The sequence below is a fragment of the Prionailurus viverrinus genome, chromosome D1 (genome assembly GCF_022837055.1).
Source record: "Prionailurus viverrinus isolate Anna chromosome D1, UM_Priviv_1.0, whole genome shotgun sequence".
In the NCBI taxonomy this organism is placed as follows: Eukaryota; Metazoa; Chordata; class Mammalia; order Carnivora; family Felidae; genus Prionailurus; species Prionailurus viverrinus.
The window spans coordinates 46,883,717-46,900,088 of record NC_062570.1 but is presented as its reverse complement, the minus strand read 5'-3'; the positions used below and the strand labels follow the sequence as shown (position 1 = coordinate 46,900,088).

At 38.4% G+C, this 16,372-nt stretch overlaps 1 protein-coding gene across 13 annotated transcripts in view; it reads right to left on the bottom strand.

The window, feature by feature from the left end:
- Positions 1–6,775: 6,775 nt before the first annotated feature.
- Positions 6,776–16,372, bottom strand: part of PICALM (phosphatidylinositol binding clathrin assembly protein) — a 100,936-nt gene continuing 91,339 nt past the window's right edge. For 11 of the 13 annotated variants that reach the window (XM_047879335.1, XM_047879338.1, XM_047879336.1 and 8 more), the window contains 2 exons: positions 9,394–9,496; positions 6,776–8,130 (listed from right to left, as the gene is read on the bottom strand). In XM_047879335.1, coding sequence (XP_047735291.1) covers positions 9,404–9,496 — 93 coding nt within the window. In that variant the 3' untranslated portion in view covers positions 6,776–8,130; positions 9,394–9,403. The remainder of the gene's footprint in view (positions 8,131–9,393; positions 9,497–16,372) is intronic. The other 2 variants (XM_047879341.1, XM_047879344.1) reach the window with 1 other exon arrangement.

Below are 16,372 nucleotides of genomic sequence, written 5' to 3'. Positions count from 1 at the left end.
TCATCTGCTGATGGACACTTAGGTTATCTCCATACCTTGGCTATAGTGAATAATACTTCAGTGAACATGAGAGTAAGGTATCACTTCAAGATCATGATTTTGTTCCCTGCAGATATATACCCAGAAGTGGGATTGCTGGATCCTAGTTCTATTTTTAATTTCTTGAAGAAACCCCATCCTGTTTTCCGTTGTGGCTGTACTAGTTTACATTCCCACCAACAGCACACAGAGTTCCCTCCTCCACATCTTCACCAGCATGTTATGATTTCCTGTCTTTTTGAAAATAGTTAATCTTCAGCTCTGTTCTTTTCCTGGCCTCCATTAATCCTTTACTATATATCCCTTAATAATGGAGATAATCTCTGGGATTTATCCCTGAACTTGCCCTTATTCCACACTTACACAGTTGTTTCTTTGATAATCTCAAATCCCCCTTCCCCAGATATATGGTGCTGATAAAAACAGCTTGTTAAAAGTCCACCTTCTCTTTATTCCAGATCCCTTAATACTGGGATTTTTATGGAGGCTTCTAATGACTGGCTTGGTTTTTCTAGTGACCAGCCTTCATTCTCTGAAGGCATCCAGGAGCCAAGAGTTGCCTCATTAGAGCAAGACACCCCTGGCACCCAGGAAATTCCAAGAGATTTAGTAATTTTGTGTCAGGAACCAGGAAGGCCAATTAAAACAAGAGATGCTCCTAGGACTAACACTTAAATTGTAAGAGTTTTAGGAACTCTGTGCCAGGAGTAGGGAACAGAGACTTATATTTTCTATAATTTCCTATTATCCTATTGTATTGTTGCTTTTAGGCCAGAATGACACCAGCTTAACCTTTGTAAGATTAAGTGAACCGTCATTCTTTCATTTCTACTTCGGAGCCACGATGTGACATAAACTCTATCACAAATTATTAAGGTCCACATATGAGTGTAATGGTTGTAAAAGATCAGCTCCGAGCAACAGGTGTTATGAACACCAAACAATGGGCACAGCCATCTTTATTGGGCTTCGTGTCATCTCTGTTTTTCCCCCCCTTCTACCACAGTGCCTCTGCCTGCCTTTTCCAGGCCCTTGGAGCCTCCTTCAAGCAATTACATGGAAGCGAAAAGCTTTTCAGTTCCTACCCTACTTCAGGACAAAAGTGAACAGAGAAATAGATTTCATTTTGTGCCTTTTAACATGACCCCTAAGTTAGCTGGCAGTGCCGTGTGGTGTGCCTGATGCTTCCATGTAAAGTGTTCCAGAAAGGCCAAGGAAATCAACTGGAAGTTCTGCATTAGTGCAGACAGCATGGAGTCCAGGTGCAGGTGGGGAGTGGGGATGATCTACTTTGTTGATACTTTCTTCCCTACAGTCCCAGTCGAGGGGCAAGGGCGTGATAACCCTGTGCTTGTTTAAATGGGGGTATAAGACAGCTGACAAGTACCCAGTCTCAAGGGAGACAGGCAGGGTGCCTGAGTGTGGAAGGCTCAGACTGAGCTAAGGTTAGCTCCCCAGGCGATTCTCACATGGCTATTTTTATTTCAAAACCAACCTTAAAATCATTTTTGGGGGAAGCCTGGGTGGCTTAGTCTGTTGGTTGAGCATTGGATTCCTGATTTCGGCTCAGGTCATGATCGCCAGGGTCATGGGATTGAGCCCTGCCTCGGGCTCCATGCTGAATGTGGAGGCTGCTTAAGAATCTCTCTCCCAGGAAGATCTCTTATGCACTGCTGGTGGGAATGCCAACTGTGGAGGAGCTGTGGAGGATAAGCTTAGGAATCCCCCGGGCTTACACCAATGGATTAACAAGGCATAAAGAAGTACAAAGCCATAGGTTGCTCACAGGTGAGTTTGGGTAAACAAGATTAGGTAAGGATAGAGAAAGGGGGCTTAAGCCCCCAGAATAGAGAGGGAGAGGCAAAGGCCCCAAAATAGGGAGGTGCCCAGGCACCAATATAGAACATAGGTATAGGAAATAAACAAGATTAGATATTCAGAGTGGAAGCACCCCCAATTTAGTACTATAGCAGAAAGCTGCTTTCACAGGAAGAAAGGACTAAGTTAGGTAAACAGGTAAATAGGTCTATAGACCTCTGTGCTGCAGGTGAAGCAGCCCAGAAGAGAGATGGTTAACAAAAGAAAAGGTGCCTTGTCCACCCTGAGGTGATTTCCCCAGTCTCATCCCTTAGGCTAGCTAAGATAAACAAAGGTGCTGCCTCACGTCCGTCCGCTGCAAACAACCTTCCGCCAGACTGCCCGGCGTCAGGATTTTGCTATTAACCCAAACCCCTAACCCCAAATATCTTGAAGACCCCCTTTCCCTCACGTCCACAAGTTAATGTTCACAGATTTATTGTCTCTTTGTGCACATCCACCGCCATGTTTGTAAGCCTTCTGATCCTAGTAAAAACAGGCAAGGACCCTTATTCGGGGCTCTTGTCTTTTCCTGGACATTTAGCCATCTCCCGCTTTTCATCCTGAGTCCTACTCTCTTGCCAGACAAGAGAGAACTTTAGACCCAGAGTCTATGACAGTGCAGCCACTCTGGAAAACCATTATGGAGGTTCCTCAAAAAAATTAAAAATAGAACTATCCTACAACCTAGCAATGGCACTACTAGGTATTTATCCAAGGGATACAGGTGTGCTGTTTCGAAGGGGCACATGCACCCTAATGTTTATAGCAGCACTATCAACAATAGCCAAAGTATGGAAAGAGCCCAAATGTCCATCGACAGATGAATGGATAAAGAAGATGTGGTATATTGAGAAAAAATGAAATATGGCCTTTTGTAGCAACGTGGATGGAACTGGAGAGTGTGATGCTAAGTGAAATAAGCCATACAGAGAAAGACAGATACCATATGGTTTCACTCTTATGTGGATCCTGAGAAACTTAACAGAAACCCATGGGGGAGGGGAAGGAAAAAAAAAAAAAAAGAGGTTAGAATGGGAGAGAGCCAAAGCATAAGAGACTGTTAAAAACTGAGAACAAACTGAGGGTTGATGGGGGGTGGGAGGGAGGAGAGGGTGGGTGATGGGTATTGAGGAGGGCACCTTTTGGGATGAGCACTGGGTGTTGTATGGAAACCGATTTGTCAATAAATTTCATAAAAAAAAAAAAAGATGTGGTATATATATATATACAATGGAGTATTACTCGGCAGTGAAAGAATGAAATCTTGCCATTGGCAGCTACATGGATGGAACTAGAAAGTATTATGCTAAGTGAAATTAGAGAAAGACAAATATCATGACTTCACTCATGAGGAATTTAAGACAGAAAACAGATGAACATAAGGGAAGGGAAGCAAAAAGAATATAAAAACAGGAAGGGGGACAAAACCTAAGAGACTCTTAAATATAGAAAACAGACAGAGGGTTGCTGGAAGGGTGATGGGCTAAATGGGTAAGGGGCATTAAGGAATCTACTCCTGAAATTATTGTTGCACTATATGCTAACTTGGATGTAAATTTAAAAAATTTGGAAAAATACATTAAATGTGATGAGCACTGAGTAATGTATTCGTTTGTTGAATCATTATGTTGTGCACCTGAAACTACTATAACACTGTATGCTAACTATACTTCCATAAAAATAAAAGGATTGTAAAATATATATTTGTAGCTGAAAAAAAAAAAAAACCTCCATCTCCCCTTCTGCCCCTGCCCCACTCGTGCATGCACGTGCACACAAAAAAATTACGTTTTGTAGCAGATAACTATTCTATGGTTTTTGTGTGTTTTTAAGTAGGCTCCAAGTCCAATGTGGGACTTGAACTCATGACCCTGAGATTAAGAGTCACTTGGTTTACCACTGGGCCAGCCAGGTGCCCCATGGAAGAGCTATTCAAAAAAATTTTTTAATGTTTTTATTATTTTTGAGAGACAAAGTGTGAGCAGAGGAGGGACAGAGAGAGAGGGAGACACAGAATGTGAAGCAGGCTCCAGGCTCGGAGCTGTCAGCACAGAGCCTGATGCAGAGCTTGAACTTGTGAACAGTGATATCATGACCTGAGCCGAAGTCGGACACTTAAACGAGAAGCCACCCAGGCGCCCCTGAAAGAGCTATTTATTTTTTTTTATTTTTAATTTTTTCAACGTTTATTTTTATTTTTGGGACAGAGAGAGACAGAGCATGAACGGGGGAGGGGCAGAGAGAGAGGGAGACACAGAATCAGAAACAGGCTCCAGGCTCTGAGCCATCAGCCCAGAGCTTGACGCGGGGCTCGAACTCACGGACCGCGAGATCGTGACCTGGCTGAAGTCGGACGCTTAACCGACTGTGCCACCCAGGCGCCCCTGGAAGAGCTATTTTAAATAAGAACCTATTGGAAAACAAAGCTTCTATAAAACTTTCCCTTCCCTTTTTTCTCCTGTCTGCCTACCATCAGTGTAACCTACTATCCTGCCTCAAGAGAGTTGTACCTGCTCCCTCCCCCATACCACAGAAAGAACTTTACACAACTTTTGACAATGTAATGTCATATATGGCTTAAGAACTCAACTTGTATGCTTCAATAACAAATGGGGCATTCACTAAATGCTTACATGAAAATTAGACTAGAAATACTAGCTAAAGACTTAGAAAACATTTCTAATTGGTGGCACACCAAAATAGATGACGATACTGCAGCTCTCCATTCAGAGCCCAGACAGCAGAATTCCAAGCTAGTCAGATCCATGGAAGGTAACAAGTATGGCTGAACAAAGAACTAAGCTACTTGGGGAGGCCACTGATGGAAGCTGTGAAGCCATCTTTTCTCCAAGAGTAAGTTCATCTGGCTGTGTGCTGTGACCTCTCCATGCAGTCTGTGACCCAGCCACTGCTGAACACATGGAGCCACACTCATCCTGAGTACTAAGTACATCAGTACTCTGAACCTCAGACTTTGGAAACATGTTTGGTGATGATGATGAATAAATTATTCAGTTGAAGGAGAAACTTATCCCATAAAAGCCCATTTTTCAGGGGTCATGTTTTGTTGGTTTGTGGAGAAGTAAAAAATTCCTAGTGTAACATAGGTCTTTTCCTAAATATGGACTCTCACAGTCACTGGTTAAGAAAAAGACAGCTTTAAAAAAATGAGTCTGGGTGGCTCAGTTAAGCCACCTGATCTCGGTTCAGGTCATGATCTTGTGGGTCGTCAGATCTAGCCCTACATTGGGCTCTGCACTGACAGTGTGGAGCCTGCTTGGGATTCTCTCTCTCCCTTCTCTCTCTGCCCCTCCCCTGTTCATACTCTTGCTCTCTCTCAAACTAATAAACTTTATTTTTTTTTAAGATTTTTTTAAAGTTTATTTATCCATTTTGAGAGAGACAGAAACAGCAGGAGTTGGGGAAGGGCAGAGACAGAGGGAAACAGAGCATCCCAAGCAGGTTCTGCACTGTCAGCACGGCACCCAATGTGGAGCTCAAACTCACAAAACCATGAGATCATGACCTGAGTCGAAACCAAGAGTTGGATGCTTAACCAACTAAGTCATGCAGCAGGCACCCCTAAATAAATTAAAAAGTAAAAAAAAAAAAAAAATTAAATTAAGAAATGCTGAATGATAATAACGAGATGTTAAGCCAAAAGCAAAAGACTAATTTTGAAAGTGATTTGGGACGAGTATAGCTGCCCTCCATAGCTAATAATCTAACTTCTCTCTGCAGCCTCCACCAACTTGGTATTTGGGAACTAAGATGGTTTGGGCATGTACAGGCTTATAACCTAATAATATAGTTATGCGTTCAACAGCTAAGTTACCTCACTTGTTACACTGTGATTAAAGCTAATATGATCATATATTTTGTATATTTCCTAGTCAATAATGTCTGGGCATCAGAGCAGGAAGCAGGAAATGTGCTTCAGAGAGGAAGTCCGTGTGGAAATTAAGAGTAGTCATCGGTCTACACTGCACAGGGATACAAATCTTTGTTTAGTTTATACACCTGAATTAACAACAGCAGGTCATAAAAAGGACAAGTGACCATGAAACTAAAGACCAGACTCCTCTATTAGCTTATCAACCTGATCAAGTTCCTTTTCTAATTCCTGATTTCAATTTGTAAAATGGGTAAAATATGGATAATACCTACCCAACAAGCCCAGAAGTTTTTTCAGCAATAGGATGAAAATATTTACAAAGCACCTTCATAAACATACAAAACACTACTGCTGCTGTAATTATAAAAGGACAAGCCATAGGCCTGAAATATGAACATCCACTCAACATAAGACAAATCAAAATCTGTGAGAATGTTAAGGAAGTTAACTACAAAAGTACAATTTCCCAGTTTATATGAAAATGGTTTAATGATAGTGAAACTTAAAAACTAGTAAAGTTAACAAAGTATATTGGCTACAGATGAATTTTTTCCAACCATGGCAAATACTATGCAGATAATTATCAACACAAAGCCTTTAATCCCTTTCTCATGTACTCTGAATCCTACTTACTCTTCAATATGAAACACGATACAGTCAGAGGTTTCCTTGGCACAATAAACACATGCATTAATATGCCAAACATCAAGCATTTTCTCCCTTAAACTTACCTGACTGAAGGCATCTGATCAAAAGACATAAACAATTTTAGTAAGTAGTTTAGATTATCAATGAGTCTAAAAAGTGACAAAAAAGTACAAAGAAAAATCCTTAAGGAAATTAAGTTAAAACAAATAAAATTTACATTTTATTAAATCAGCAAATATAATCACCTGGGTATATTTTTATTAGCAAAAAATGATACTGATGATAAGGAAAAAGGAAAAAAATGCACCTCAGACCAGAATACCATAACAAAAATTTTGTGGAAGCTGCATTTTATTTGAAAATCCACCCATTTTTGCTAACATACATTTTAATATTGTAAACAAAAATAGAATCTGCAGAGACAATGCAACAAGTATGCTTAAACTCATGTACAGAATTGCTTTCCTACAATGAACTGTCCTTCTTAAGGCCCCTCTCAACCGAAACGTTAAGATGTATTTACACAAAGCACCGATCAACAGTGCAGTTTAATTCTTCGTTAACTAAACTCTTGGCTAGACATTAACTTTAAAGATACTATTTCCCCTTATTTAAAAGGTACATGATCATAACATGGCATGAGCCAAATAAAAGGTTTCAAGGATTTTGTCCCCTTCCCTCCCCCCATAACACCTCCTAGAGTTTTACTGAAAAGAAGGAAAGTCTTGAAGTGAAAGCAATTCCTCACATTCATTTTGGAAAGGCCCTAATGTCAAATGGAAAATAATGACATGCCAAGCACAAAGCAGTAAAGTTCCTTCCCAATGCACTAATGCTGAATTTAAAATGTAGTGCTTTTCCTAGTCAGTGAACTGTTCCCTTGCAAAATCCTAGGCACAGAATTGACTATAAGGATTAATGCATTTATAATGCTTCCCTAAATCCCATAGAGACTGAGAATTCTGAAGCGATTCAGACCTATGGACTTGCCTTAAAATATTTAGTGCTCTGTATGTCAGCTGAAAAGCATTCAGAATCAGATTCATTCTTATGGATAAAAATCAAACATACTGTTTACATCCATACTCATTTTCATAAGGAGGTCTGATACAATATTAATGTTACGTAAATTGATAATCATAAATAAATACAAATACTTAAGGAATGTCTACTGCAAACTGAATATATAATTTTTTAAAAGAAAAGTTAATTTTAGTTACTGTTTCTGTGTCTGTGAGGACTGGAGAAAAGAAAGATACTGCATAATTAAGAATTATGATTTTGATCCCCCCAAAAAGAGTCCTGTTGCATTACAGGAAAGGACACAGCTCTTCTCTCCAGGCAGCTTTTCCAAATACAAATTTCACACTTTCCAAATAAGGGCTTTTTTCTTGGTAGGTTACTGATTATGGGTATTAATAAGAGTTGAAAGAACTGAAGGGTTAGTCACCAAAAAGATCTTAGTCTGAAATCATGGCAATTCTTGGCTTTATAAACTGTATTGATACGTTCTCCTATATACTAGTCCCAATTTCCTTCATGGGCCTTCACTGGGTTACTGTAGCATTCTAATGGAAGAAGAGAGTTTAAGAGACAGCAGTTTGGATTTTGCTCGAAGTATTTGCTGCTTGAGCACTTGTCTTTTTGGAATAATTCCATTCTCTTCCATCTAGTTACATAAACTGTATCTGGAAAAAAAAAAAGAGTGTAAGTTGATTCACTGCATTCTAGGAAGTCTTCTCACAAATAAAAATGCTTTGTGGCTTTTACCATTCAACTGGCCCAGAAATGTTTATAGCATGTTTATCACAACACTGATCACCAAACTAAGTCAGTATTATCAGCTTATCATGTGTCAAAACTCAATATGTAAAGACTAACTATAGGGACTTCAAATAGATCTTTCTAATTATTAAAAACCAAGAGATGGGGAAGAAAGAATATGAACGAGCAACTTTTCAATAACAAGTTCAGAACATCTCTCCATAAACACAAATATTCTATGTGAAAAATCTCATTTAGAAAAGCAAAGTGTGAATTATTATTTACAAATGATGTCATAAAATTAGAGATAATTGAGGGAACTGTAATATGCTTACTAAATCATTTCTTTACTAACATAAATCAAAATCTCAAAGATCTATACAGGAAAAGATTTCAATAGGGCATCACTATTTGCTCAGATACTTCACTCATGAATTCCCTTAAACTGTTCCTCCAAAGACATTACTGAAGTAGATGTGCTAATAAACTTGTCAAATCAGAAGAATACAAACTCTCAAAGATCTAGAAGCTATATACCTACACACTGGGGGTTAGAGCATCAAGAAGAACAAATTACACTGTCTTCCAACAAAAAGAGGCAGTGTGAATCAAACACAGAATCCTTCTATCAAAAAGACAGAAGTGTTCCCTTGCCCTTAATTTAAAAATAAAACAAAAGTCTGTTTTGGGGAAATGTTACTATTTTTAAATGAAAAGGCACACATAAACATAACACTTTAAGAAACTGTTAAAATGAATTCTTCACAACTAACATTCAAGGACATTATATTAAAACTAGAGATGCTCCTAATCAAGCTCTAATCCAGTGTGTAAAATTATGTTTTCTATGCAAATCTTTTAAGACTGATGAAAATACCCAGTTTTTAAGGGTGGTATTTGATCTCATCCATCTGCTGTGGGCAGTGGATGCTCACATGTAAACATGAAAGATGGTTCTTTGATTTCACACCTTCTAATTATGTTAAAGGTATTTTCCAAAAGTTGTTTGTCCTTATGTCCTATTTTGATCTATTTTTATTTTTCACCTAAAGAACAGAGAAGGAGGAGGAAAAGAGAGAACCTAGAGTCCTTTAAAGAAACAAAGGAGAAGAGTGAATTGTGTTTAACACTTGATAAATTTTTAAAGTATATAAGTCCCCATCTCCCCCAACAAGCAGCAATAATACCTAAAGTGATTTATAAGAAATCCTCCAAAGAGAGCTCTGCAAAAGGGTCCTTTCCTGAAGCTCTGTGAGGACTGTGACTGGAGGGGCTGGATGCTGCCGACAGCTGGGGGAAAAGAAGACAGAGAGAGGGAAAGAAAAAAAGATCTCTGAATGACAGAACATGAAAGCAGAAAATGTAATGAAAGAAGAAGTGGTTTTTGTTTTGTCATCTTTAATAAATATAAAGGCAGCCTTTAGAGAAAATGGAATTATTAAAACAAAAGTTTCAATCACATGTCAACTTAAAGGGTATCCAAATGGCATGTGTTTTTCAGAAAACAAATTGTTTCTGAAATTCCAGAGGAATAAAGTATCTTATTCAAAAAGGTCGATAAAAGCTGACCCAGAGTTAAGACTTCTATTGGGGGTGCAGGGGAGAGAAGAAGTGCTTGTGATTTTTTCCTTTTTAATTGAGGGAAGATGGCTTCGTGTATCCAGGCTATCTGTCAAAAGCTGTGCAAAGTCCAACCTCAGTCCAAACCAAACGCATCTAGCTGCAATAGTCTTTCCTTCCTTCCTCCTAAGAGGTGGAAGGTCACACTTTTTTCACATGGAGTTGTCTCCTGCCTGTTTCTCTGGATATGCTGTAGCTGATGCATATACTAAGAGGTGAAAGTGATCTTTGAGGTCACCTAGTCTAACTGCCCACATAATACCTTGAATATAGGGACTACTTCAGATCTTTGATTCTGTTTTCTACTTTATTACATTTGTTTGATTCTTGGAATTAGCTGCTATCATTTAATTTGAGGCAAATCGTTTATTAAACTCAATAACATATCTTTAGTATTCCTTCAAAGAAAGACAGTTCCTGAAGAACAAAGATGTTCATTTTCCTATGTCACCAAACCTACTTTGAGTATTTCAAACCAAACCCGAGCCATTTTAGTTTGGAGTAAACTTTTTTATGTTTGTTTTTTTTTTTAATGTTTATTTATTTTTGAGACAGAGAGAGAGCATGAGCGGTTGAGGGGCAGAGAGAGAGGGAGACACAGAATCTGAAGCAGACTCCAGGCTCTGAGCTATCATGGGGCTGGAACCCAAGAACCGTGAGATCATGATCTGAGCCAAAGTTGACATTAAACCGACTAAACCACCTAGGTGCCCCTAGTTTGGAGTAAACTTTAATTTTTTTTTTTTTTCTCTCCCCCTGCAAAAGAATGCAAAGGCATGCAAGCACGGGGCTATTATGAAATGAGTCATCCTTTTAGGGATGTTCAATTGAGTACTAAATCAAAGATGATCAAGTGGGAATGGTTTCAATTCATACTTCCAACATTCAAATTCTATAACAGATTTCAAGCCTCATAATCTGTCTTTGCTAGTTGAAGGTGATCTCATTTCTACCTTTAATTTTTTTTTTAAGAAAAGCACTATAGAAAATGGATAGCCAATGACTTACAGCAAATATTACATTACAAGTACATGCAATTTGTTATTGTAGATGCCAAAGTCAATTTAAAAGTTGAGAAATCATCCTCAGTTATTTTAGTGGTTGAGTCATTTTCCTGATCCATACTTTGTTCTCAGAAATAAACGTTCTAAGACAATGGAAAGAGACAATGGAAAGATGATGGAATTACACAAGCAGCTACAGACGGGAGGATGGAGCAGCTCTCTGGGTTTGGGGATTCAAATAACATCCAGGTAGAGACAGATTAAGGTGCAGCTTAATTGAAAAGACGTCTCCTTCTCCCCACTTCAATTTTGTTATTATTTTTAATGTTTATTTTTGAGAGAGACAGAGACAGAGCATGAGCTGGGGAGGGGCAGAGAGAGAGAGAGAGGGAGACAGAATCTGAAGCAGGCTCCAAGCTCTGAGTTGTTAACAGAGCCCAACGTGGGGCTCGAACTCACGAGCCTGAGATGAGCGACTGCGCCACCCAGGCGCCCCTCCTACTCCCCACTTCAGAGCAAGCACGGATGACCATTCAGAAACAAGAATGATTGTATGCAAAGTGATCATCAGTCACTGAGCTGGATAGAGTCTAAGATTAACTGGGTTTCTCTCCAAAACAGATTCTTTCACTTGAAGTTAGAAACAAAAACAACAAAAATCCCTGCTTATTGTGGATAGATTGCATCCAAAATCTGAAGTCTCCTATGAGAGCCCACAGTAAAATGTCTTCTTAAATCACATGTTTTATGAGGACAGCAGGCAGTCTGAAAACCTGCCAGTCCCAGAGGAAAATGCCCCTTCTATTCTTCTCAAGTCCCACAGGCTTACAAATAATGTTAAAGAAGATCAATATCTTTGGAGGGGGAAAGTGCCAGTTTCTAATACTACTACTAGTTTCCTAAATTGGTAAAATCTACACACATTTATCTTACATTTATAAATATGTAGCTAAATTAAAACGTGAGAAAACAAGATCTAATACCCCTGTAGTAAGTTTCAAATCATCAAGGCTCATCCCAAGCATATGAAATGATGGCCCAAATTGGTTTGGCTGACTGGAGAGTGCTAAGGGAGGGGCCACGAAGCATCCCTGGACCACCTGTACCCACCTCTTCCTGGCACCTGTACCAAAGCACAGACACACGATGCACTGGTGAGAAGTAGCCAGTTCTGAGTAGTAAATAAGGATAAAAAAGTAAAGGAAATATACTGTAATAGCCCAATTACTGCTCAAGGAAAGGAGGAAGAACAAAAGAGCAAGACAGGGCAACAGGATCTGGTGGGAGCACCTGCAAGTAAAAGAGCTGACCCTCCTTTACTTAAGTGAGTAAATCAGAGCTTATGTAGGGCTCCAGTACTAAAATACAACTAATTTAAGAAAAAGAAAAAAATCCAACTATCTTCATTAACTGTAAAATCACCAACTTTTATTTTTAAAAAAAAATTTTTTTTTTCAACGTTTATTTATTTTTGGGACAGAGAGAGACAGAGCATGAACGGGGGAGGGGCAGAGAGAGAGGGAGACACAGAATCGGAAACAGGCTCCAGGCTCTGAGCCATCAGCCCAGAGCCTGACGCGGGGCTCGAACTCACGGACCGCGAGATCGTGACCTGGCTGAAGTCGGACGCTTAACCGACTGCGCCACCCAGGCGCCCCATAAAATCACCAACTTTTAAAAGTCAGCAAAAAACAAACTGTAGGTGACCATTCCAATTAAGTCCTATTACAAATATGCCATCACAAAAAGACAAAACATAGCCAATTACCCATTTATTTCAAGTAATATTCTCTATACCAATTCCCACAGACCTATAAAAAAATTAGCATACCTATCACAGTTTGTTCAAATTAAACTGACCTATACCACAAAGGAATATGCCCTTTAAAGAAAGTAGTCATTTACCGTGAGTCTAATACAGACATATTACTTACTCTTCCTTTCTCATTTTATAGGAAAATAAAATATTGAGAAGCAGTCAAAGGGCAGTACATAAACAGAAGCACTAAGATTTACAAGTAACTGATGATGGTAACTCTTAGCTGAAATTCTTCTACCCCTTCCCTCCACCCTAGTCAACCTTTAAAAAATAATGTTGACATGAAAACAAAAATTCTAATGTTATCAAAAACTTTTGCTTTTATCTATAGAGCAAAGATTTTTTTGGTTGTAGGTATGTTTCGTATAATAAAGACAGAGTACAGAAAACATAAGTTATCTTTAATAAATGGCAAACACACTTAAAAGGTTTTTTTTAAACAAAGAATTCTACTGCTACACCAAATGTCATAAAACAAAAATGGTTACTCCTTCATTAGACTCCTGTCCAACAGCAAAGAAAGAAAATTTCAGGTTAGAACAAGAAAATAACAGCAGTCTCAGAGAGAGACTAGTCCAAGTGAAAGCTTTGGAGAGAGTGAAGAATTGATATTGAAGGATAAACTTCTAACGTATCATTGGCTCTGCTTAAAATTCTTAGAGAAGAAGCAACTTTGCCACATCTTTTCTTTCCATATGAATTCTGCAGTCACCCCAAAGCCTGGGTAGCAAATAGCAATGCTGTAGAGATTCACTTTGTCTTTGGTGGAGAAGTGAAGTCAACATCTTAAGAGAAAAATGGGTATTACTTCCTTTGTCCGGGATGACAGAGTTTCGAAGAAAGATGGCATTGAATCTAATCCTGGCTTTTTTATGAAATGTTTAGACTATCTAGACCTGATATGCGTGTCTCCCTTTAAGACCATCTTGAGAATTAAAACATACATAAAGCAACCAGTATGTTGCCTGGCATATATTAGTAGCTCAAATGCTAATTACACCTACAATCAAATGCTCTTCTATTCTTAAATAAGAGCCCAACTCTGAATCTATGTTGCTCATATTCTTCCACTGTGTTCTCAACACTCTGTGTTTCTCTTCTAATCGTTCTTATTGTGCCATCAACCAGTCACTTGTTTGTCCATATTATACTCACCTTAGATGGAGAAAATATACTTTACCTGATTCTTGTTCAGAAACTAGCAACCATTTACACATAGTAAGCATTCTATAACATGTTAAATTAAAATGCTTTTTGGTGATAAAACATGCTGTGTATAAAAATAAAAATGATCTACAAAGTAGGACATTAGAAATAAAACCTAGAACTTCTCTCTTAATTTTTACCTATTTAACACTTCTATTTTTGTATATTGCTGTAGGAATATATAATTTATAAATATACATACACTAAGGGTTACATGCTTAAAAAAAATATTTTCCCGATAATGCTGTACAATCAAAACACTCAGAGGCAGAAATACCAGTTATAAAACTGAACACAGAGTTACAGAACATCAGGACAGGAAGTTGTTTTTGGATAATGTGAACATATGAATATGAACAGAGCATGGCCAGGACACTAGTGGTGCAATTGAATCCAGTTGCATAGGAACATAAGTATACAGTGTTGCATTCCGGTATTTTATATTAAAGATAAAGCTATTCCTCCTTTGTCCCTGTGAAGTGTGGCTAAAAGGATTTCTTTACTGTGGAAGGTAGAGGGCCTGCTCTGTAGGTTTACTCTAGTACCTCTGATAACTGCTTCTTGGGTTTGTGCTCAACATAACCCCATCTTGGGTTTCTGCCCATCAGTAATATCACAAAGTTATGCCACCATTACTCCTGTCACCCTCAAAGCACTACTCATCTTGAGGGCATCAGACTACTGCTAGAGTCTATAATAATTTACAACTGTTAATACGGAAGCAATACGTTATTCCAAAATGGCATCTAACGTCATCTCATTAGAATTAGGGCAACCTACATTGACCAATAGTTAAAGAAAACCAAACTGGAGAAAGGGAAATAGATTACAAGATTTCCTAAACTCTGGGAGAAAATATTAACTGACCTAAAAATAAACATATTCTGTATATCATAAGTGCTTCCTAGAGTAAGAGAAGTCCTTTTAAAATCCTACTTAATGGGTGGGCATCACAGAACACTGGCTCAACTTAGTTGAAATAAGTGCTCACTGCCGATTCCTACTAGATTTCAACTTCTTACTCCTCAAAAACCAAAGAGAATGAAAAGCTAAGGTTTATGTCAACTGGTGCCAGAAGACAAAATAATGAAATGTGCCTACAATGTACTACTTATTTGCCATTTATTGGAAATGCAGCACTTCAGCTTGGCTAAAAAAGTTTTTCCAAACTGTCTTCCATATATGAGCTTGCTTTTGCCTGATTTATATACTGAGTTTCCACTAAAAGTTTATATATTGAATGTATATTGAATTCAATATATATTGAATTTCCACAAAAAAGTTTGCCCCTCCCCCAAAACACAGTAGTTTTTTTATTTGGTCCAAACAAATATTTCAATTATTATAAACTAAAGTTTTATACTTCTGGGTAACACTATCTTCCATAAATGGTGAGCCAATTAAGGTGCTTCTGATACAGTCCTGAAGAATGATGTATCTTGGTTCTTAACGATGTCCACAGTACAATGCACATGTGGACGATCAATGCCCTAAAGCACGCTGTGCTCAGCCCGACTTCCCCATCTCACCACTGTGGCCTATGCCTGCGTATTTACATCTGATGTTGTCAGACAATAGTGAGTCGTAATTAAGGTTTCAAAGTAATGAAGTATGAATTATTTACAATCAAGATTACTTGTAATGCATGGAAAGAAATATAAACTGTATTAGAATTAGAATATGGAAACAGAGACAAGCACTGAATATGAAGCAACCTTATAAAATTTCCTTCTAAAAACAAAAAAGTTCCTTATAATAATCAACAAAGAAAAACAACAAACCTCCACATCCCTAAGTCAATTTCAAATATTTTTATTTGATTCTTGTGGCAAACATAAAGTACACAAGGTAAAATTACCATTTTACAGATAAGGAAACTGAGGTCCATGCAAGTTACTTAGGCAACTTGCCCTGAAATACTGTTAGTGAGAAGGTGACACTATTGAATTGTGTCCTCCCACAAAAACATGAAGACCTAAACCCCAGGACCTATCTCTGAATGTGACCTTAGGGAAACAGTGTCTCTGCAGATGTCATCAAGTTAAGATGAAGTTGTTAAAATGGGCCCTAATACAATGACTGGTGTCTTTGTAAGAGGGAAATGCCACATGCAGACAGACACAGGAGGACGCCATGTGACAGAGGCAGAGACTGAAGTGCCAACCAAAAAGTGACTGGGGCTACATCTTTCCCTCTGAAAAGAAGAAAGGAAGGATCTTACTCTGGAGGATTTGGAAGGAGCATGGCCCTGCTGACACCCTGTTTTCAGATTTCTAGCCTCCTGAACTGTGAGAATACACTTCTGTTTTAAGCCATCAAGTCTGTGGTCCACCTTGTTACAGGCAGTCTAAGGACACTTAACAGTAGACTCAAATGCAGATCTGCTGACACCAAGGCAGGTGCTTCGTTTCCTCTCTAAAATCTGCTATCCCAATTAATTTCAACTTAGCTAGAACTTATGGCTATATTTAACATACAGGAAAAAATTATAGTGAGAGTAGAGAAATAATTTTTTAA